The sequence below is a fragment of the Fusarium sambucinum genome, chromosome III (genome assembly GCF_050947815.1).
Source record: "Fusarium sambucinum isolate potato_lamoka chromosome III, whole genome shotgun sequence".
In the NCBI taxonomy this organism is placed as follows: Eukaryota; Fungi; Ascomycota; class Sordariomycetes; order Hypocreales; family Nectriaceae; genus Fusarium; species Fusarium sambucinum.
The window spans coordinates 4,527,203-4,548,017 of record NC_139292.1 but is presented as its reverse complement, the minus strand read 5'-3'; the positions used below and the strand labels follow the sequence as shown (position 1 = coordinate 4,548,017).

Genomic DNA, 20,815 nt, shown 5'->3' with positions numbered 1-20,815 from the left:
ATATTTTATTAAAGGTGATGCCACGCTCTACACCTTCTTCTTTATCCCACGCTCTGTGACACCCGCCAGCGTCCTAACCGAACCCACCTAATCATTCCGCATACATTCTCACACACTCCACCTGTCACTACCACCACCTTTAACAGCATCTTCCCATCCTCGTCTGTCTCATCAGGTGGCATTGACGTCACCGCCGGCTGCTGGACCGACTACGATTCATGATTGCGACCCTGCAAGCTGAAGAAGCACCATCAAAGTCGTACGGAAACGAGGGGTAGCACCACATTATCCCGGGGTAGGAGAAGCTAGAGGCGCATCGCTGCATCACCTGCTGCGGCTTATTTCACTTCCTCCTGGTAAGTGATTGACACTCTCCCCCATGTGTATACATCTTCAGCTTTGGAGAGGACATTCTCGGTTTAGTGTTTTCCTTCTATGATTCTGCTCGAGTACATCATTGCTAGTATATAACCACCGCAATGTTCCCTTGTTCCCATCAAACCATTCCTATGCCTTTCTCAGACAAGCTTTAAAAAGTGGGAAATTTATTAAACAAGTGACTTATACTAACTTGATCCGCAATGGAAACACAGGTTCAAACTGCAACTCACACCCACGACCCTTGGGCTGCCACCCATCAGGTCATTCTTCAGCCCGCTATCATGGATCCCAAACAGCGATTCTACCATCACTTCTTGAAAAGTGTAACGGGTAAGGATTGAATCTAGTGATTGTCATGTTATCTCATATGCCTAACTTCTATACTATGCAGTTCTTCAAGACCTCATCGATGGGTTACCGTCTATTGCCAGTGTTGGCGGTGAGCGCCAGGAGGCCATTGATCACATCTTAGCTAGTATCGCAAAGCTACAGAACGAGGTAGCGGATGCTGCAGATTATACTCCTTCCTATGATCGAAAACAATACTCAGAGGTCAGACCGCTGGTTTCATCCACCAAAGCCTTTTTGACTGACATCTATATGCTGCGTAGACTATCAAAACTCTACAAGACAAGTTGAACGAGACTATAACTAGGATTGCGCCCAAGTCGAAATTTCAATTCCGCCGCGCAAAGACTAATCATGTTGATATGGGTGCTCCCGAGAACGATCCTCGTCTTAACCCTGGAAGCCATTCTCGGGCCAAGCACGACGCAACTATTATCACTGGCATAGCCAATTCTCTGCCTACAAACAAGGAGGATACACTCAGCGAACTACCGTCCAAAGAGGCATACAAGAACTACAACGAGGAGATGAAAAGACCGAGCCCCTCGTCAATTCGAAAACCCAGCTTCTCGGCAGCAAAGAACATTGGCATCTCGAACCACTCAAACTTGCACATAATCCTGCCATCATCAGCGTCACGCGCAACCTCTTCTGGTAGTCTTACTGACCTCGAAGGCTGTATTATCGACATGTCCATCCCAACAACCGAGGGATCAGCATTCCCTGGTCTCGCTATCAAGAACGTGTCCAAGAGCCTCATCGTTGGGGGTCGTGTTAACGGCGCGGTCCACATTACAGGAGTGTCCGATAGTATTATAGTGGTTGTGGCCAGACAGGTTCGAATTCACGAGTGCAGCAATGTTGATATCTACTTGCATTGCGGAAGCCATCCCATCATTGAGGATTGCTCTGGCATGCGATTCGCACCGCTGCCTACACCATACGTAAGACTTGTTCGCAACTCATCTAATGTGTTTCCAGCTAACCAAAAACAGAGGACCGAAGCAGAAGAGCTAGATGAGAATCAGTGGGACCAGGTAGACGACTTCAAGTGGCTCAAGGCCGGTCACAGTCCGAATTGGACCACTCTGTCAGAAAACGAGAGGCTCGGCGATGATCTTTGGAGAAGTGTTGTGCCCGGCCAGCCTGGCGTCAGTGTGGAAGAAGCTTTGAAGAAGCTCAATATTCCCCGAAAGTAGCAGTAATGATGATAGATTCTTGAGTACGCTTTGTACCATACCAATATACGATGGATAACAAGAGGATTATAATATAATAGCATGATAGATGTGATTTATTTAACCTTGAGACTCCAAAACACCGTGCTGATAAGCCAAGGCATTGACGTTAAATGGGCCACTCCAAATGCCATGGATGACCGACCCATAATAATTCGACACTGTTCGTGTATCATGACTCCATTTTGTCACCAGCGCTGATGTCGTCTTTCCGATCTCGTCCCGTAGCTTCATCCCTCAATCGTTGAAGAAGAGCACGTTGATTTTCAATGCGTGTCTCAAGCTCGCGAATCTCGTCGTTCTGTTCAGCGATGGACCGGTCCATATCGGGCAATTCGCGAACTTGTGCACGAGCTCGTTGCAGCTTATGCTTTAGCCCGTCAGTTGCTCCTGGCACATCCTTAAAAGACAGTGTAGGTCCAGGCGCGTTGTTTCCCGTGGTTCCAGGCGCAGGTTCGGTGGTAATCCCAGCTGATGATTGAATGCCGGCGCGGACGCGTGCGAGCACGAGGGAGAGCTCGGATAGGGCGTCGAGAGTATCGGGAGAGAAAGTAGGCGGCAGAGCCAGTGGGTGTGGGCCAGGTGCCGACGCCGATGGTGATGTTGATGACGGAGACATGGTCTGTCGATTTTATGATACGACTCGGTTCCGGTTTGACCGCTCGACTAGAAAAGGGTGAAGAAAGAGAGAGGTAATCGGACGAGATCGATGTGGATGCGGTGTAGTACAATGATTTGATTTTGATTCGAGGCGAGCCCTCAACTCTGTTGCGCAGCTCGGGGAAATAGGCCGAGTGGAACCTTTCAGCCTTGCATAAAATCCAAGTCCCTTAAAATGGATATTCTACGTTTATCGCGCTGCAGATGGTGGTGGTGGGCAAATAGTAGACATCGATTGGGCCGATGGGCCGTTTTGTTGTTGAGTGGACGGTCCGAAAGAGAGTGAGGAAAGGTGAAAGACTACAGTGTGTGCTCATCATTGTACAGTACATCTGCGACCTTTTAGGCGCACTTATACAGTGTCAGTTTGGCTCATGTCACTAAATGGCATGACATAAACCCCCACCACAACTAACGTGTTTCCCTGCAAAATCGACAGTCCCCATCAAATCACGCATCATTCTTTTACTCAATCCAAGACAAGGGCCCGAATTACTCTCCGTCTTGTCTTATCCTTATCCTTATCTCAACTCAGGACCTCTCTTCTATACCTCGACCTATTTCTTCTCTTCTCCTGCTTTGGTTTTGTTCTTTCATTCTTCAGTACAAGAAAAAGGAAACAACAAGTAGCCATCATGTCCAAGACCGACCAAAAAGCCTGCCTCAGTACGTCGTCATGCCCCGCCCCCTCCATCAACTTCAAACAATCCCATGCCCCGCCATCGTGATAGCTTGCAATGCCTCGTCCTTCTGCGAGACGCTCAACAACTACTCCTCCAGTGGTTCATGAATTGACGGATATGACAAGTGGAGGCTGGATTGGATTCTCGCCTTTTGCTTTAGTCTTCTATATCTAGACCTGGCTAATCATATTACCTTCTTACAGTCGTCATTGACGGTTGGGGCATTCCCTCCGCCGACAGCCCCAAGAACGGCGATGCCATCACCAACGCCAAGACCCCCGTTATGGACGCTCTCTACAAGGACTCCAAGGGTTACACTGAGCTCGAGGCCTCATCGCTGGCGGTAGGCCTTCCCGAGGGCCTCATGGGTAACTCTGAGGTTGGACATTTGAACATTGGCGCTGGCCGTGTTGTCTGGCAAGACGTTGTCCGAATCGACCAGACCATCAAGAACGGCGAGCTGGGCCAAAACGATGTCATCAAGAAGACCTTCCAGAGTGCTGCTGCTGGGAACGGCCGACTGCACCTCTGCGGTCTAATCTCTCACGGTGGTGTGGTAAGTCAGATCATGAGCAGATCCTTTCGTTCTTCCGAGTGTTCACCAGTTGCTTACAATAAAACAGCACGCCAAGCAAACTCACCTCTACGCCCTCCTCAAGGCTGCTAAGGAGTACGGTGTGCCCAAGGTTATCATCCACTTTTTCGGTGATGGTCGTGACACCGACCCCAAGTCCGGTGCTGGTTACATGCAGGAGCTCGTCGACACTATCAAGGAGATTGGTATTGGTGAGATTGGTACCGTCGTCGGCCGATACTTCGCCATGGACCGCGATAAGCGTTGGGATCGTCTTGAGATCGCTCTCAAGGGTCTTATCCTCGGCGAGGGTGAGGCCTCTGAGGACCCCGTCGCTACTGTCAAGGCTCGGTACGAGCGAGGTGGCGACTTGGACAGGGATGAGTTCCTCACTCCCATCATCGTCGGCGGTGATGACCGTCGTATCAAGGGTAAGCTTAACTGAAACTCTGTGTTTCGCATTGTGTCTAACTTTTATAGATGACGATACCGTCTTCTTCTTCAACTACCGATCCGACCGTGTCCGCCAGATCACCCAGCTTCTTGGCGACGTCGACCGATCTCCTCTTCCTGACTTCCAGTACCCCAAGATCAAGCCTCTTGTCACAATGACCCAGTACAAGGTCGATTATCCTTTTGAGATTGCCTTCAAGCCCCAACACATGGGCAACGTCCTCGCCGAGTGGCTGGGCAAGCAGAATGTTGAGCAGGTCCACATTGCTGAGACCGAGAAGTACGCTCACGTCACCTTCTTCTTCAACGGTGGTGTTGAAAAGGTCTTTCCTCTCGAGACTCGCGATCAGTCCCAGGATCTGGTTCCCTCCAACAAGTCTGTCGCTACCTACGATCTTGCCCCTGAGATGTCTGCCGATGGCGTCGCCGACCAGGTTGTCAAGCGTCTGGGCGAGCAGAAGTTCCCCTTTGTCATGAACAACTTTGCTCCTCCCGACATGGTCGGTCACACTGGTGTCTACGACGCCGCTGTCGTCGGCTGTGAGGCCACTGACAAGGCTATTGGCAAGATTCTTGAGGAATGCAAGAAGGCGGGCTACGTTCTCTTCATCACCGCTGACCACGGTAACGCTGAAGAGATGAAGTTCCCTGATGGCAAGCCCAAGACCAGCCACACCACAAACAAGGTGCCCCTTCTCATGGCCAACTACCCCGAGGGTTGGAGCCTCCAGAAGACCACCGAAGGTGTCCTTGGCGACGTTGCCCCTACCGTCCTTGCCGCCATGGGCCTGCCTCAGCCTGAGGAGATGACCGGAAAATCCCTTCTCGAGAAGGCTTAATTAAGATGATGATGATGATGAGAAAAATGTACCTTAAAATTAAATGATCCCGAGGGATGATGTAGTAGTATTAGCGACTTGTTGATGGCTGAGCAATGGGCGTGGGTGTGGGCTGTTAGTTCTTGATGTGTGTCAGTCGACTGCATGGCTTTGGAGTTGATGAGGGTTGGAAGCTACCCTCGGCTGGATAGACCTAGAGTCGAGAGTTTTTAAAGGAGTAAAATTACTAAGAATAGAGAATTACAATATTATTTCTCAAAAGATATTGATTTAGGATAGCGATTAACGTGTGAATGAATGTGTGGCTAAATGCAGCGATAACACATACATGCATGACATGAGTATCTGGGCAACACTAATAACCCCGTTAGATTGATTTTGCTAAAAAGTTATTTTGAAACTATTATTATAACTCACTTCTTGCTCATTAACCGAACTCTATTCCGCAATTATTGCTCTCATCTTTTGACGCTGAAGTATAGGGTTACCTAAGTGGCCAACCCTTAAAATGATAAGCGTGAGGGCATCAGACTGAACCCAAACCATAAGCCATGGCTGTCTGCAATGTTTCATAATGCATTCTCAATACTAATATTCCTACATTTGACATGCTTGGGTACGTCTTTTATTGCCATCTACTATGCTGATAAATGATCATACACAAAATACATATTACTCACTCATCAAATTTTGACTCGACTTGTTGCCACTTTTGCCACCTATAAGACTTAGTAAGTAGTAGATTATGAAATCTCTGTTGTTGCTACTACCTAGGCACTGAGTTAATCAGGGTGCAAGGAACAGTGCTTCTACGAAGCAGTGTTTTCTTCTTTCCTATTTGAACCCCAATTATCATGTAAACTTGTTAGGACCCGAGACAGAAACACAACCAGCGAATGAGAAGGGAACTAAGACAGATTACCTCCATGCATACTGTGAAACGATTTAGAATGTCTGGTTTGTGCTTCTACCTTATTATACTGCCCTTCTGGGCATCTAGACCAGGGCTTTTCATGCGCAACAAACACACATGCTAAGCTGGCTTTACAATCCAAGACATGAAAACCGGGACAAATATGCTCCTGCCTCATGTCGTAAAAGACCAAGCAGAAGTGACAAGTGGGTAGCTATTAGCGAACCTGGAAGGAAAGATTAGAGATTACATAACCATAGGGTTGGCTCTGCTTGGCCTAACAGCGAGGTGAAGAAGCTAATAAGCTACTGTTTGGCGAGAAAACTCATCTACATACATAGATAGTAGTTCGAGATTACACTTGAGAGAGTCCGGAACACATACGACCAATGATGAGTCTCGGAGACAGCACCGACATCCCAACCTTCAGATCAGAGATCAGCTCCTGCATCTCAGACGATCAGAAGCCCCCACACGCTTCAGATCTGTACAACCTGACGAGCCACATCTTCTCCTCGCTAAGTTTAGCTCACCCAATGCGAACGCTGAGATCGCCAAGGGGCTGACCGCATGGCTTCAAACCAAGCCTGTCAGGGGACGGAGCATCTCCAGAACCCTTGTCTTGAAGGACGCCGGAGGTCCCGCTCCGCTATCCAAGGGTCCTTTGAATAGGAGGAGAAGGAGGTAGAAGGCGGAAGGGCGGAGGGAGGGGCCCAGAATGTGTTCCGGAGAAAGACAATGCGTGTTTTATGTATGGATATGCTGTCTATCTGTACCGTACCAAGGCGATGACAAGATGAATTTATGTGGGTACGTATTTTGGTGACCGATCGTGGGGTAGAGGCAACGTCCCCAAGATCGGGCGGGAATAAGGGATAATCTCATAATCGAGACCCTCAATCGAATGTGGACATTCAATAGATCGCATGGTAGGATAGTCATACACCAAATGCAGTAACTGTGCTTCGTGTCAACTCCGGTGTTTAGATAGTGGCAGAGAAGAAAGCCCGATAAAACGTACGAGTAACAAATTGCAAAAGGCATGACAGTGACTCGGTGCTTTTTTACATGTATCTTCATTAGCGTCTCATCCTAACCCCCCGTATACGGTAAAGACAGCTCATACACGCGGGGACTGACGGAGACGACTAATAACGCGGAAGCTCAGCTATCCGTTGCAAGTGCTTCAATGATAGCATGTGCATCGTGAAGAGCATCCCTAGCCTCACGGGAACCGCCCCGAAAGGTCAACGAGATTTCACGATAGTTGGATATTGAAGCACGAGCATCGCTTGTAGTCGCGCAGAGTTGAGATTGGCATAGGCAGGTTTGAAAGACAAGATTCTAAACTCTCTGAAAAACGCAACACCAGAAGGTATCAAGGCACAACACACGATCCTGTTGAACGTGTGTAATCGGCCACCACGTGCAATGCCTGTGTGCCTGACATCTGACGATGGCCCGAAACGAACCCACCACAGCCGAATGTTGATCAGCTTTGGATCAAGAGGGTGGCCAAGCGCGATATCGACAGTCAACGGGTGATCAACACGGAGATTGTTACAAATTCCCATCATCGGGCAATCGTAGAACGAGCCAAACTCCCGGGATGGAGTATGTATCTTGAGTCTGTTTCAGGAACTCTGATCGACGTGAATGCAAGTATCACCCTTCCAAGCTAAGACGTTTAAGTCGTCGTGTTTCCCAAGCAAATAATTGGATTGGTCGACTGGGTGCTGTCGACAGACATTAGCCGCCTTCGTTCAAGCATGCCACCACTATTCCCTAGCCACTGCTGCACGAAGGGTCGTCCCGCAAATTTCGATTCGAGCTAACGCTGCGCTTCTTCGAGATCGAAACTAGTGGGAGCGTCAAACCATCCAATCAGAGTGATTTCGGTCGTTGAATCCGAACAGCAGCGTGGCGATATGCGCAAAAGATGCTCTTCGCCACTCGATAGGGATTTTTTTTTATGGCTTTGAGAATTCGATATTTGGGATCTCGGGATTTGGTATACTATTGCCAAGGAAGAGAAGGTTTAGTGTGCGCACATCCTGGTTGGAGATGCGTTTTTGACGATTGCGGGAACTTTCCCTACTATGCTTCTAACCCAACCTAGGAGGTAGGTAGGTAACGGCGGAGGATCGGAATAGGATTGGGCTGATTTGACATCTTTGCCTAAGTCTCGTGACTTTCCCTTCCCATAAGAAAGCCGAATAAACCTTGTTTTAACGGCATCGGAGAATTCTTGATTCGTGTTGACTTATGTATTGTGAGAAACCAAGGAAAACAAGACTTTTGCCACAGAAATAATTCGACACTGCTCTAAACAGGGCCTCAGGGTCTTAGGGTCTCAGGGTATTGGTTGCGTGCGCAAGGACCCTGAAATTTCTCACTGGGGTCGACGTCATGTGGAAAGTGATCTGCAAGAGAGCCAGTAGTCAGGACAGCTGACGACGGGACTAGAACACACTATTAGCTCACATCTCACCTTGAGACAATGCCTTTTTATACGAGTACAGTAGCAGGTGGGTTACAATAAAATAGGACTCTAAAGCTCTTTGTCAACCTACTTCATAGTCTGTATTTTATTGTGACCCACCTGAGTAGCAAATCGCAAGCTGTAATGGATCAGTCGGGGCGCAAAGAACAGAGTAGAAGCGTTGGAGATCGTTCTGGAAAGGGCAGCTCGCGAGATTTCCAAGAATTATGAATGTATGGATATCTCAGGGAGGCGGATATTTTGTCCGACCCCCCGCCGCGAATCGTGTTAGGACGCTTGTATCAGAGGAGCTTATGGCGAGACGGATGGCCAATCTCTAAAGTTGTAGGCCAAGATAACCAGCGGTAACGCATAGATATCATTGCTGAAACAAGATACAAATGCTGCTTCGCCGTAACATCGAATGTTTAACGGGAGCAAGTCGCGTATTGCTGGACGGTTGAAGATCAATTGCAGGGAGAGTGAAGTCGGGTATAAAGTGGGTGGTAGCCTGTAGGTGGGTGGTCAGGAATTACCTCCGAATACCTGCCCCATCGTTTTTCGTAATCATCGATCGATGTCTATTTCCTGATGGAGAGGTTTTCAGAGCGTCTCATTCTGTTTTTAATGTAAGAATCGAATGATTCACACGTAGAATCCAAGGAACCTCGAAGCCTTTGAGAAATTTCTGTATAATTTAATCAAACCACGTGTTTCGGCATTTCTTAATATATTTTATTGTGATAGAAGTTGCATCCATGTCACCTGAAAGTAAAGTTCCGGTGTGTCGTTTCGTGTCACAGCTTGCAGGAGTCTGGAAGCCAAATGCCTTGGTTGACCAAGGCCGATGACAGGCACAAATCAAGATCAGCGACAGCCGAAGCCACTGAAAGAAAAACAAGACTATTCTTTCCGCGGCACTAGTACGCGAGCCAGTTGCCCTGTTTTCTTTCCATGAGTTTGGACCGTCATTGGCTTGACCCACCTCGTCTGGCCCCCGCACTGGGAGTCTGGGCGTAAGCGAGGTGACAGTTGTGGGTGTCATCTTAACAAGTCTTATGAACCACCCCTGAGCGGCTGTTGTTTGCAGTGTCCCGTTGGTTGGTGGACGAGGCAAGGCCAGGTGTTTACCGGAAAAAAGGGGTTCATCTATAATTCGTTCACACTCAAGGTGTTGTGCTAGTCGAGCCCGTTAGAGGAGGTCCCTGCTTTGTGTTTTTTGGGCCCGATGGTCTCTGATCCCTATGCTTCTCCAGCGACTTGGGAATCGGAGCAATGGGGGCACGATCTGACCTTCTAGCTCTTGCATCGTCGTCCCAACCTGGTAATTCCTCACTCAACCCTTCTTTTCGCCGCCTTGCGATGCCGCTGCTACACACCGGGACTCGGGTATGCCCTGGTAGTCTGGTTTGTGGCTCTGGCTCTGGCTTTGCTGGACCTGGCGGGCATGCTTCAAGTCGAAGTTGGTTGTTGCTGGGCCCTGAATACCTTCCTCTCTCTCTGCCCACTGCCACTGCCACCGTCAAGATTTGCCTCCCAAACTTCCAGCTTTTAACAGACTGTGCTCTGTTAAGTATCCTTCTACGACGGTATTTTCCACTTGTGGCTTGTTTACCCTTTTTACTCTTTTGACCTGACCCTGAGCTTCCTCTGGCTCGAATTGCTTGAAGTCCCATCCCATCCTATCCGAACCGTCCACACCACACTCAACTATTCTAGACCTCTTTTTCTCCCCTCTCTGCCGCCTTGGAACGGTCGCTTCTCTCTTGATTCCTCACACCCTGTCGACTTGAGTAGGTACCACCTGAGTGCCACCCTGAGCGACCCTGGTCTACTTATATCGGCCGTTGGAATACTGGACTCCACCACTTCTTCTCTTTATCACGAACAAACACTTCAGTCTTTGAAAGCTTGTCTGGCTTTGCTGCTTGGTAAAGCTCCTACTCTTCCTTACGGCACTCCCGACCACGACGACCTGACCTGATCGGTATCGTCAATCACTCGATACGAATCAAAGCTACGAATCGCCAGCACAATAATCTTGGTCCGGTATTCAAAAAACAAGCAATTTCCAATAATAACTTGCTCGTCGAGTCTGCGGCACATCTGATTATCCCCCCAAAAGATTTTGGTCACATACGCGACGACTCGATTGCACGGGTTTGGCATCTTTCGATTTATTGATTCTGATCACTAAATCAAACAAACTTACCAACTATATTGAGACAACCGGAGCATCATCACTGAAACGATTACAATCCACGAGTGGATACAGCTTTTTTTGCGGCTGATTGCGGAGAGGAAGCTTTAATTCCGACTAATTGAGAACTGCGACATCAAAATATCAGTATACAGGAAATCCCTCCATCAAAGAATTGCTCAGTCGGATCGAAACTGGGGATTTGATAAAATTCAATTTCAGGGTCTTAATTGCTTTGGCGCGAATTTCAGCAAAGGTGAGTGTCCCAAGAACACCCGGTATTGTTCCCCTTTGAGACTGTGTAACTGGCCTGCCATCATCTTTCGTCATTTGGCGATGAAGCATCGATCGATCGATCGCTTGTCGCCCAACAGCCAATAGAAGCTCTTCTCATCCATTTGGGAGAACCTTCGTTACTCATACCCGGCATCATTGTTGAGCTTTGTTAATGAACGAATTGTGCTAATAAGTCCCCTGAGGTCCAGGCTCTTAGCTCGCTATAAGGTGCTTCCAGGCCCTACGTCAAGGATCGTCAGACACTGGCGTTTACACCAGAACACACTCGACGGCCGTCATCTACGATATGCCAACTGCCTCTCATTTCGGGAAATGCTAAATTGTCAATCATCAATACTTCAAACCCGAAGTATATGAAAGACAATGCCACTTAATCAAGAAACATCTCAAGGAACGCAACCGCCGCCGTCTTGTTCCAAGACTGGCCACCCGCTCCCCCGACGAACATCCCCAGCCAACTCGGTCACTCTTCGCCATCACCGGTTAGCACGTGATGCATCACTCAAGGCCAGCCAGGGCTCAGGGCCCGCTGTCAAGACGACGACAACATCGCCTCGGCGTGATTCAACGGGCGACAGCAATGAGACCGGCCAAAGCGACCCTAACACATGGTTTGATCAATCGAACCAGAACCCAACTGCCACATTCGACAGCAATGTTATGGAAGGTAAGTGATCATATAAAAAAATAGAAAGAGAACGAGCAGCACATTAACTTGGTGGACAGTCGACCCCCCTTTCTTCCAAAAAGAATCCGACTCCTCAAACGAAGACAAACCCTACTACAATCATCAACTCGCACCCCCTAAACTTACAACAGCACACAGCAGCAGTGCAGATGATTACCGAAGTGTTATCGATGACCTCACGGTAGAAATCCAGAAGCTCCGGGAGGAACTCAAACGTTACAAGAACACAGGTCCCGATATGCTTCGAAAGGAGAAACTTTTCGAGATCAAGTGCCATGGACTGCCAAAGAAGAAGAAGAGGGAACTCGAGGCCACACTCCGAGATTTTGCAGCAAGTCTTGATGGATCTCTTGACACATCGTCATCACAGAATAAGAAGAAGTCCCGCCATGCAAACCGCGATAATATGTACTCCGGTTCTGGGTCCAAGCATGCATCTTCATCATCAGGATCCAACTTTCGCCCAGCCGACTCAGCGTATGCTTCTATGTCCACTGGTGCCAAGTCGTCAGGAACTTCTTTGAGCCGTCCCAGCATGGGCTCGCAAGCAAAGTCGTCAGAGGCAGTCGAGAGTTATCTTCGGGATATTCCCGAGGGTTTATATCCGCGACACATGATCATGACCGAGAAGGACAGAAAGAAGCTTGTTGTTCGTCGACTAGAACAGTTATTCACAGGCAAGATCGGCGGACGACACGTGGTAAAAAAGCAACCCGTACCGCCTAGTGGTGGATCTGCTGCTCTAGCGCCTGTTGTTGCGGACACACAACCAAATGTTTCTAACACCTCAAACTCCTCTATCCACGAACCTCCGACACTGCAAACAAGCGGCAAAGAGCCTACAAGAGAGGCCCGAATCCTATCTACCGAACAGCAACCCGGTCACTCTGGTAAAAAGAGTCGATCTGCTGAGAATGGCTCTGCGTCGAACTCGAATGGGGATAACACTGAGTCTGGCGGTAACGCCAACAGCACGGGTTCTGGCACAAACCCTTCCCCTCCAATGACAACCTTGCCGGAACAACGGCCCACACGACCCCGTGATTTAGACCCAGACCGTGCCCAAGTGCCGGCTGAGAACATGGATTATATCCGTCATCTTGGCTTAGTGCCACCGGAATTGCTAGCTGAACAGCATAACCACGATGTTCACCCCGATGCTGAGGGATGGGTCTACCTGAACTTGCTGTGCAATTTGGCTCAGCTCCATATGATCAACGTCACCTCTGATTTTGTTCGCTCTGCTGTGACTGGTATGAGCACCAAATTCCAGTTATCACCCGATGGCCGAAAAATTCGATGGCGTGGTGGAACAGAGGGAACAAGGTTTAGCAGCGACAGTTCCGGATACAACTCTCAGAAGAGCCCATCAACAGATGATACGGAAGGCGGGTCCGAGAGTAAGCGCAAACGTCAAAAGACAGGTCGCTCTACAGGCGACGAGTTTCAGTCAGGAAGTTCCAGCAAGAACGGCCTTAAGTACGACCCACAGCTGTGTGCCCCTTCTGAAAGCTTTCACTACAAGCCTTTGTTTGCGCAACAGGATTCTTCAGGCGGCCAGACTTCGCTCGATGAGACTGTCTCCTCGTTTGGCCCTCCTGAGGAAAGTAATGTTGGCGAATCGAAATGGGGATTTAGTGGTTCCGGTGCGTCCAGCCGCAGGAAGCGCCGTCATGATGGCGCCATCATCTACTACAGTGGTGCTCCGTTCTGTACAGACTTGTCTGGGGACCCTGGTGATATGTCACCCACCATACAAATGCGAGCTGCTGGCCAAACCCAAACGGATAAGGATACTTTCAAGGTTCCACCATCGCCTCTCCGACGAACAGACTCTGGATCGTTTCTCAACTACCGACCATTGACCGACCGCGGAATTCTCTCGACCCAACCCACTACAGCTATGGATATCGACAGTGAGGACCCGCCAAGCCTTACAGATGATACCGATGATGCAAGTGAGGTTGATTTGGACTTCACTTGGAGCAATAAACCCCAATTTATGCAGCATTACCCCCTTGAGCCTTGCGGGCTAGGCGGGGTCCTGCCTGAGGATCATTTCATGGTAGTTGTCTCCACGAAAAGATCGAAACAAGATGAACTGTCCTCAGTCCAGGTGGCTAGTGGAAGGATTGGTGAAGCCACGGATGCCGTCGTCCGTCGCTTGGCAACCATGTCAACCTCGCCTCCAATCTCAGGCGGTCTAAAATCTTGGCCGCCTACGGGTCCCTTCCCTGTTGAGATTGAATATATGTCAGGTCGCATTAAGCGACTGACACCAGTCTCGTTACCACCTCCTGCGATTTTCTTCCCACCGTTTAGTCCCAGCGAGTCTACCGTAGACGACGACGAAGACGACGATATCTCGGATGATTTCGATACATCTTCGTCGCTGAGGGACCTCATGGGACAGCGAACATTACAGCATCAGTCGGATGGTTACCCTGATGGCGTTGATCTCAGCAGTGGTGACGAAGAGGGTGACGAACCCGATGACTCGCCTAATCAGAACATCTATGCAACCAGCCGAGATCCAAAGGTGCTGCCAAACCGTCCTCGACAAGCTGCCCGCCGTACCAGTAGTGCTGCCGCGGCTGCCGGTACTGCTCGGGGTGCAAGCAAGAGTAACAGTGGAAATCCGGCGCTATCCCGTGATGATAGTTCCGTCGCTACTGCGGGCGCGGCGGAGAGTGGTTACAGTAGCAGTAACGAGAGTCCCTGATTCTACGTTTATCCAATATGTTTGTAACATATTATCATTCTGCATTTTACGATTTACTTGGGGTCTATGTTTAATACGGGATGAAAAAATCGGGGTTCTTCGCATATTTCTATACGGTCAGGGAACAAATTTGAATCTCTGTTTTCAAGGGAAGGTTGCGTAAGTCGCATTTAGCTTGGCGTTTAGAGAGGAAGGGTCATGATTCCCTGGGTAGTCTTTTTTATGAGATGAAAGGTTGCAATATAGCGTAGGCCTTGGTATGGAGATGACATATTTGTGGCCTCCAGGTTGTCAAGATACCAAATTTACAGTTTCCACACTATCTTCGTTCACTATTTGTGCTGCCTACTTCGCCATTCACCATCATACTATACGTGCCGGAAACATTACGAAGGTGAGTGCAGGGTGGATTGGCCTTGTTAGTTTAACTTTAAGTAAACTTTGGGGCGTAATGAACGTTTGATGTGGTGAACTTCCTAAGAACACGCATATGACACTGTTGTCGTGTCACGTGAGCAGACACTTGTTCAGTCCGAACTGACGTGATACGCGACGTATCAATCTCATCATCACGAAATAGGATGTATTTTTCAACGACTCTTGTATTGACTCTCATTGGATCACTTCTGTGTATTCCATGTGAAGCTGAGACTGTAAACAATGTTGCTATTATTGGTCCGTACATTGATTCACGACAGGACAGGCTCTAGACCAACACCCTTGACATGCTTCCCAAGGCGTTAAGGGTCAGCTCTGTTCATGAGAATTGACATATACTAACCTTTTGATATAGGAGCTGGCGCTGCTGGGTCATCAGCGGCATTCCACTTACGAAAATACGCTCTAGAAGAGAATATTGCTATCAACATTACCGTTTTTGAAAAGACGGACCGTGTAGGTGGTCGTTCACTGACGGTCCCTGCCTATAACGACCCTTCTCTACCTATTGAGCTGGGCGCATCAATCTTCGTTGGCGCCAATCACATCCTCGTCAATTCAAGCAGGCAATTCCAGCTCCCATTGAGCCAGCCTCACCGGCTAGAAAAGGACGACCTGACAGCCATATGGGATGGTGTTGACTTCGTCTTCCAGACCACTGAGGGGTCCTGGGGAGGGTGGGATCTCGCCAAGATGTTTTGGAGATATGGTCTCTCACCATATAGAGTTAAAAAGCTTGTAGATAGTATGATCGGAGAGTTCCTCAAGCTCTATGAAGACCCATACTTTCCTTTCAAGTCGTTGTCGCAAAGAGCAGAGCAGTTGGGCTTGAACCGGTTTACAAGTCTTACAGGAGAGCAGGTCTTGAAAAACGCTGTAAGTGTGTTATCCTCGATTACAAATTCCAAATGGCTAATAGTGTAGAACATCGATCCTCGTTTCGCCCGTGAGATCTTGCAGGTTGCCACGCGAGTCAACTATGCCTCCAACCTGGCTTACATCCATGGATTGGAGACCCTGGTTCGTAGAGACGTTCTTATTCACCAGCTCCAAAACTAAATGAAATAGGTTTCATTGGCCACGGATAATGCCATGTCTGTCGAAACAGGTAATTGGCGTATCTTTGACGAGATGATATTGGACAGCGGAGCCGCTGTATATCGCAACGTGACCGTGGCCTCTATCGAAAAGTCCAAGACAAAGACACAGCCATCAAAATACATTATCGCAACTAGAGATGCCCACTCAAAGGACGACACTACCGAATATTATGGCGTGGAGTTTGATAATGTTATTATCGCCAACCCCTGGCAGTTCAGTAACATCAAGGCGGGAGAGGGTGTTCTGGATCGTGCAATCGACGAGATTCCATACACCAAACTTCACGTTACACTATTTGCATCGCCTTTAGAGCTGAACCCCGAGTTCTTTGGCTTGAAGCCCGGTAGCAAGGCACCCGCCACGGTCTACACGACCTTGGCTGAGGGCGAGGAAGCAGGACAAGGGGCCGATGGTGTTGGCCGTACCGGTTTTTACTCAATCAGCACCTTGAAATACATCACCAACCCCAAAACTGGACAGAAGGAGCGCGTCTATAAGATCTTCTCGCCCAAAGCCGTCACCGCGGAGTTCCTTACCCGTATTTTGGGGACCGAGGTTCCTGAACCGGTTGTCTCCGGTAAGGAACAGAACGAGCACATCTCGTGGTATTATCCTCACTGGTTTTACGCTTATCCCATCGAGCTACCTCGTGTTACATTTGAGGACCCTATTATTGGTAATGGTGTCTATTACACTTCCGGCATTGAAAGCTTCATATCCTGTATGGAGACCAGTGCTTTCATGGGTAGGAATGTGGCTCGACTGGCTGTTGACCATTTTGCTGGGATCTCTCACCCAGATGAAACCTTTGTTGTGGCTAATGAGAAAGGGCCATCGGGAAAAGACGCGGAAGGCATCAAAGTGCAGGCTGAAGGTGAGCTCTGACGGCAACGAGTAACTATCTATGGTTCCCTACTTTATTTCTTGTTTTTTACCATCATTTGAGCGTGTCTACTGTAGCCTCAGAGTCGTTCATTATAGAAAACCATATGTGAGATATGACAAGGGAATTGCATGATAGCTTCTTTTGAGAAACCATTTTGTTTGATGTGTCTAAATCTTGTTGAACTGACAACGAAAATGAAGCAATCCCCACATCTGAAACAATACTACATTAGCCTCTTTGATTCGCATGAAAGAAAACATAGACATAGGGAGCGGTGGATTTCCGTGCAAACCGATCTAGTATTCTTGACACCCTGTTTTCTGTGGCGCATGTCAACTGTGGCAAAAAGGACCCCTCCTTCACCCCTCCAACCAAGGTTAAGAACAAAGTACACAAAGAGAACAAAAAAAATCAGCCTGGCGTGAACAGTCTCTCTCAACTGTACTTGCTTCCTTGTTATGACGCAGCTTGTTACCTTCACAGACGCTCTAGCTTGCTCTTGTCCCAAACTGTTGGCCTAGTCAAATCTGACGTTAGGTGCTGTCACAACTGCACTTTCCCTTCGTGCTGTCACAAGACAAGCAGAAGACTAAAAGAAAGAGCCAGTAGCGAACGGGAAGGAGCGACCCTGCCTGCCTCCCTGCCTGATCCTACCCGCTTCTGCCCTGTGTCTTATCGTCACGTCACAGCTTTTTATTAGTTCATCGTGCGGCGATAGTATCGTCGTCTTTCCATTTCTTCTTTTCTCCCTCTTCATTTCTGAAGTTAGGGAAATCGCATCAGCGCCGTACCTTCTGATTACGAGCCAACGACCACCCACGCATCACGCACCTACGCCCACCTTTTTCCCTTTTTCTTTCTTCTGCCTTCAGAAGCCAGGATCAGCATGTTCGCCCTACGAGGAAGTAAGTGACTGCCCCGCATCATCCCTACCTTTTGTCTATAACCAACAACTGCACTTTCAGCATAAAGTACAGGATCGCCCGACTGCTTGGTGTTTCATATTTTTACTTTCCGATTCATTGCATCATCTCAGTCAAATTATATCACGACTAATCTTTTCCTTTTTCTTCCAGTCGGCAAGCTCATCTTCGGTTCAAGCGCACAAGAAACCCTGATCGAGCTGCCTCAAGGCCAACTCTACCTCGTTCGACCTCTATCGCCCAAGGGTTACTCCGAACTCATCTTCAGAGATTCCGCCATCCGAATCCGTCGCACCAACCAAGAATTCCAATACCAGCTTGTTGTACAGCGTGTTTTTGAAGAAGGCGAGGCAGAACTCCTTGCTGAGGAGGAAGGCGAAGACGCAGAAATCGACGCTCTTGCATCCGAGAAGGACGAAAAGACCTTCCTTCTAGACGAAGCTTTGTCGTTCCGTTTTGAGATCCGAGAAACTGGCGACAAGGTTCTTGCCTGGAAGGATCTCAGCGGCGATACTGGCGATCTGTTTCAGTTTGTTTGCGACTCCTCTGTCACATCAGCGCAAGTACAGCAGTTTGTGAGAGTCGCTCAAGAGTGCCAGTACGAACGCAAGTACCGCAAGCCCAACTCCACTGCTACAGAGGCCGACCTACAGCAATTTGAGTTTGAAGAGGAAGATCCTATCCCACCTGCGAGCCCACTTCATAGTCCTACACTCGCTCGATCTATCGAGTCTGTCGACGACATGTTGTCCAAGAACGCCGCCAACTCTGCTGTGAAGCGTGCCCCGGAGGTTGTTCCGGAAGTTGTCCCCGAGCAGGAGATTGAGCCACAAGTCTTGACTGGGCCCGATGCCAACAACCCACCTGAAGCCATAGAGATCTATGCTGCTGTCACGGCAGAGCTTCATGTATTTGACCCTCAGCCTGGACATTTCGCCCTTGTCGACGACTCTATCATTGCCCAGGTCTCAGAGATTGGAAAATGGGAGTACTGGCTTCAGATCGAGTCCGGTGATAAAGCTTACCTGGGTACTCCTGTCGTCGCAGACTTCAACCCCGTATTCGATTTTGAATACCTCTCCTTCGTCTTCAACCACTTCAGCAACGATGGGACCGCACGATCTTGGCTACTCCGGTTCAAGGATCAGCCTACCCTTGAAAAGTTCCAAGAAGCAATCATGCAAGCCATTTGGGAAAGGCTCAATGAGACCAAGTGGCAAAAAATGCAAGACAAGGAACGTGAATACGTTCTCGATGCCTTTGGTGATTTAACGATGGAAGACGCCCCCGAGACCGAGGAGGAGGAGGAAGAAGAGGAAGAGGAAGAAGAGGAAGAAGATGATCGTGCCCGAGACGAAGAATACGACAGCGATGAGGAAAACGACAGCAGCTTTCCCAAGAATGCCGATGGCGAGGTCAATTCCCAGCTGGCAGTCGGCTACAAGCACGATCGCTCTTTTGTTGTCCGCGGATCCAAGATTGGTGTATTCAAGCACACGCCTAATAATCACCTAGAATTCTCCACCAACATTTCCAAGGTCACCACTCCATCGGGTAAATTGATGAATCCCAAGAAGGTTATGCTGCATAGCGAGGATCGCGACCTTATTTTGCAAAACGAAATAGATCCGAACAAGCTTTACCGCATGGATCTAGAATACGGGAAGGTTGTTGACGAATGGCATGTGCACGATGATATTCCCGTTGTCACATTTGCGCCTGAGAACAAGTTTGCGCAAATGACGTCTGAACAGACCTTCCTGGGTGTTTCAAACAACGCATTGTACCGCGTTGATCCTCGACTGTCTGGAAACAAACTCGTAGATGCCGATATGAAGCAATACGCTTCCAAGAACGACTTCTCAGCTCTTGCGACCACCGAGAAGGGCTACATCGCTGTCGCCAGCAACAAAGGAGATATCAGACTGTTTGATCGTCTTGGTATTCGAGCCAAGACCCAACTTCCTGCTCTGGGTGATCCCATCTCTGGCATCGATGTCTCTGCTGATGGTCGTTGGATTTTGGGAACTACCAAGAACTACATCCTCCTTGTTGATGCTCAGCAAAAGTCTGGCAAGAATGAAGGCAAGCTTGGATTTGAGAAGGCATTCGCGGCCACTGACAAGCCTCATCCTCGACGTCTTGCATTGACTCCCGAGCATGTTGCTCAATTCTACCACGAAACTGGCAAGCCTGTTGACTTCACGCCTGCCAAGTTCAACACTGGAGAGGGCGCCGAAGAAACAAGTATTATCACTGCCACAGGCCCGTACATTATCGAATGGAACTTGAAGCGCATCCTTCGAGGCATGAAGGCATCGTACAAGATCAAGCGCTATGAGGAAGAGGTCAAGGCTGACGACTTTAAATTTGGCTCAGACAAGAACGTCATTGTCGCACTGCCTAATGAGGTCAACATGGTGGCGAAGCAGAGCTTCAAGAAGCCAACCCGTGAAAGCATTGTTGGCAATATCCGACTTGGTGGCTCGCACAGGGGTTCGGGGCGCATTGGGAACCATGAGAGCGGTAGATACAAGTTAGGCAAAGATGACATCGTCAATGCCCCCTATTGAGTGGATTTATAGGATGTTACGAGTCCACACGCGGTCAGCATTTCAGATTAAGGGGGGATTCCTGTGTGGTGACATGACTTAGTCGGGAGATCTGATCAAAGGAGTTTTGTGGAATTTTTGGGATTTGTAAGACATGAAGTGGTTTGAACCTTCATGATTCTTTATTTTAGATACCAGCTGCCGATGCTTGAGCACCGCAAACAATTCAGTTTATGTTCTTCGGACTGCTCTCAGGATCATATACTGAAACAAATACTAACAGGCTGCATGAGCATTACGGACCAGCATACTGACGTTAGAGAATCGTAGCGTTATTTAGGGCCAACACATTATTCACGTCGGGCAAGGAGTCAATAACAGACGATTCTAGAGGTGCACTAGTGAGCCAATAACATAGTCGACCGTGAATTGGAAAG

The 20,815-nt window shown here is 48.7% G+C and overlaps 6 protein-coding genes across 6 annotated transcripts; 5 read left to right on the top strand and 1 right to left on the bottom strand.

The window, feature by feature from the left end:
- Positions 1–581: 581 nt before the first annotated feature.
- FSST1_011699 (tubulin binding cofactor C-domain-containing protein) lies at positions 582–1,928 on the top strand (the record flags this gene model as incomplete). Its single annotated transcript, XM_083234855.1, has 4 exons — positions 582–711; positions 773–933; positions 993–1,673; positions 1,725–1,928. 4 exons carry the CDS (start codon positions 582–584, stop codon positions 1,926–1,928), a joined length of 1,176 nt encoding a protein of 391 aa, XP_083081395.1.
- A 211-nt stretch (positions 1,929–2,139) lies between these two features.
- On the bottom strand, positions 2,140–2,586 carry FSST1_011698 (RNA polymerase II transcription mediator complex subunit 9-domain-containing protein; the record flags this gene model as incomplete). Its single annotated transcript, XM_083234854.1, has 1 exon — positions 2,140–2,586. The coding sequence occupies one exon, from the start codon at positions 2,584–2,586 to the stop codon at positions 2,140–2,142; it is 447 nt and encodes a 148-aa protein (XP_083081394.1).
- Positions 2,587–3,262: 676 nt separating this feature from the next.
- On the top strand, positions 3,263–5,176 carry FSST1_011697 (2,3-bisphosphoglycerate-independent phosphoglycerate mutase; the record flags this gene model as incomplete). Its single annotated transcript, XM_083234853.1, has 4 exons — positions 3,263–3,293; positions 3,514–3,866; positions 3,934–4,315; positions 4,365–5,176. The coding sequence occupies 4 exons, from the start codon at positions 3,263–3,265 to the stop codon at positions 5,174–5,176; spliced, it is 1,578 nt and encodes a 525-aa protein (XP_083081393.1).
- Positions 5,177–11,431: 6,255 nt separating this feature from the next.
- FSST1_011696 (frequency clock protein) lies at positions 11,432–14,478 on the top strand (the record flags this gene model as incomplete). The annotated part of the gene is made up of 2 exons (XM_083234852.1): positions 11,432–11,735; positions 11,795–14,478. 2 exons carry the CDS (start codon positions 11,432–11,434, stop codon positions 14,476–14,478), a joined length of 2,988 nt encoding a protein of 995 aa, XP_083081392.1.
- Positions 14,479–15,138: 660 nt separating this feature from the next.
- Positions 15,139–16,902, top strand: FSST1_011695 (Prenylcysteine lyase-domain-containing protein; the record flags this gene model as incomplete). The annotated part of the gene is made up of 4 exons (XM_083234851.1): positions 15,139–15,157; positions 15,272–15,792; positions 15,841–15,936; positions 15,985–16,902. 4 exons carry the CDS (start codon positions 15,139–15,141, stop codon positions 16,900–16,902), a joined length of 1,554 nt encoding a protein of 517 aa, XP_083081391.1.
- An 887-nt stretch (positions 16,903–17,789) lies between these two features.
- Positions 17,790–20,399, top strand: FSST1_011694 (VID27 cytoplasmic protein-domain-containing protein; the record flags this gene model as incomplete). Its single annotated transcript, XM_083234849.1, has 2 exons — positions 17,790–17,808; positions 17,980–20,399. 2 exons carry the CDS (start codon positions 17,790–17,792, stop codon positions 20,397–20,399), a joined length of 2,439 nt encoding a protein of 812 aa, XP_083081390.1.
- Positions 20,400–20,815: the final 416 nt, after the last annotated feature.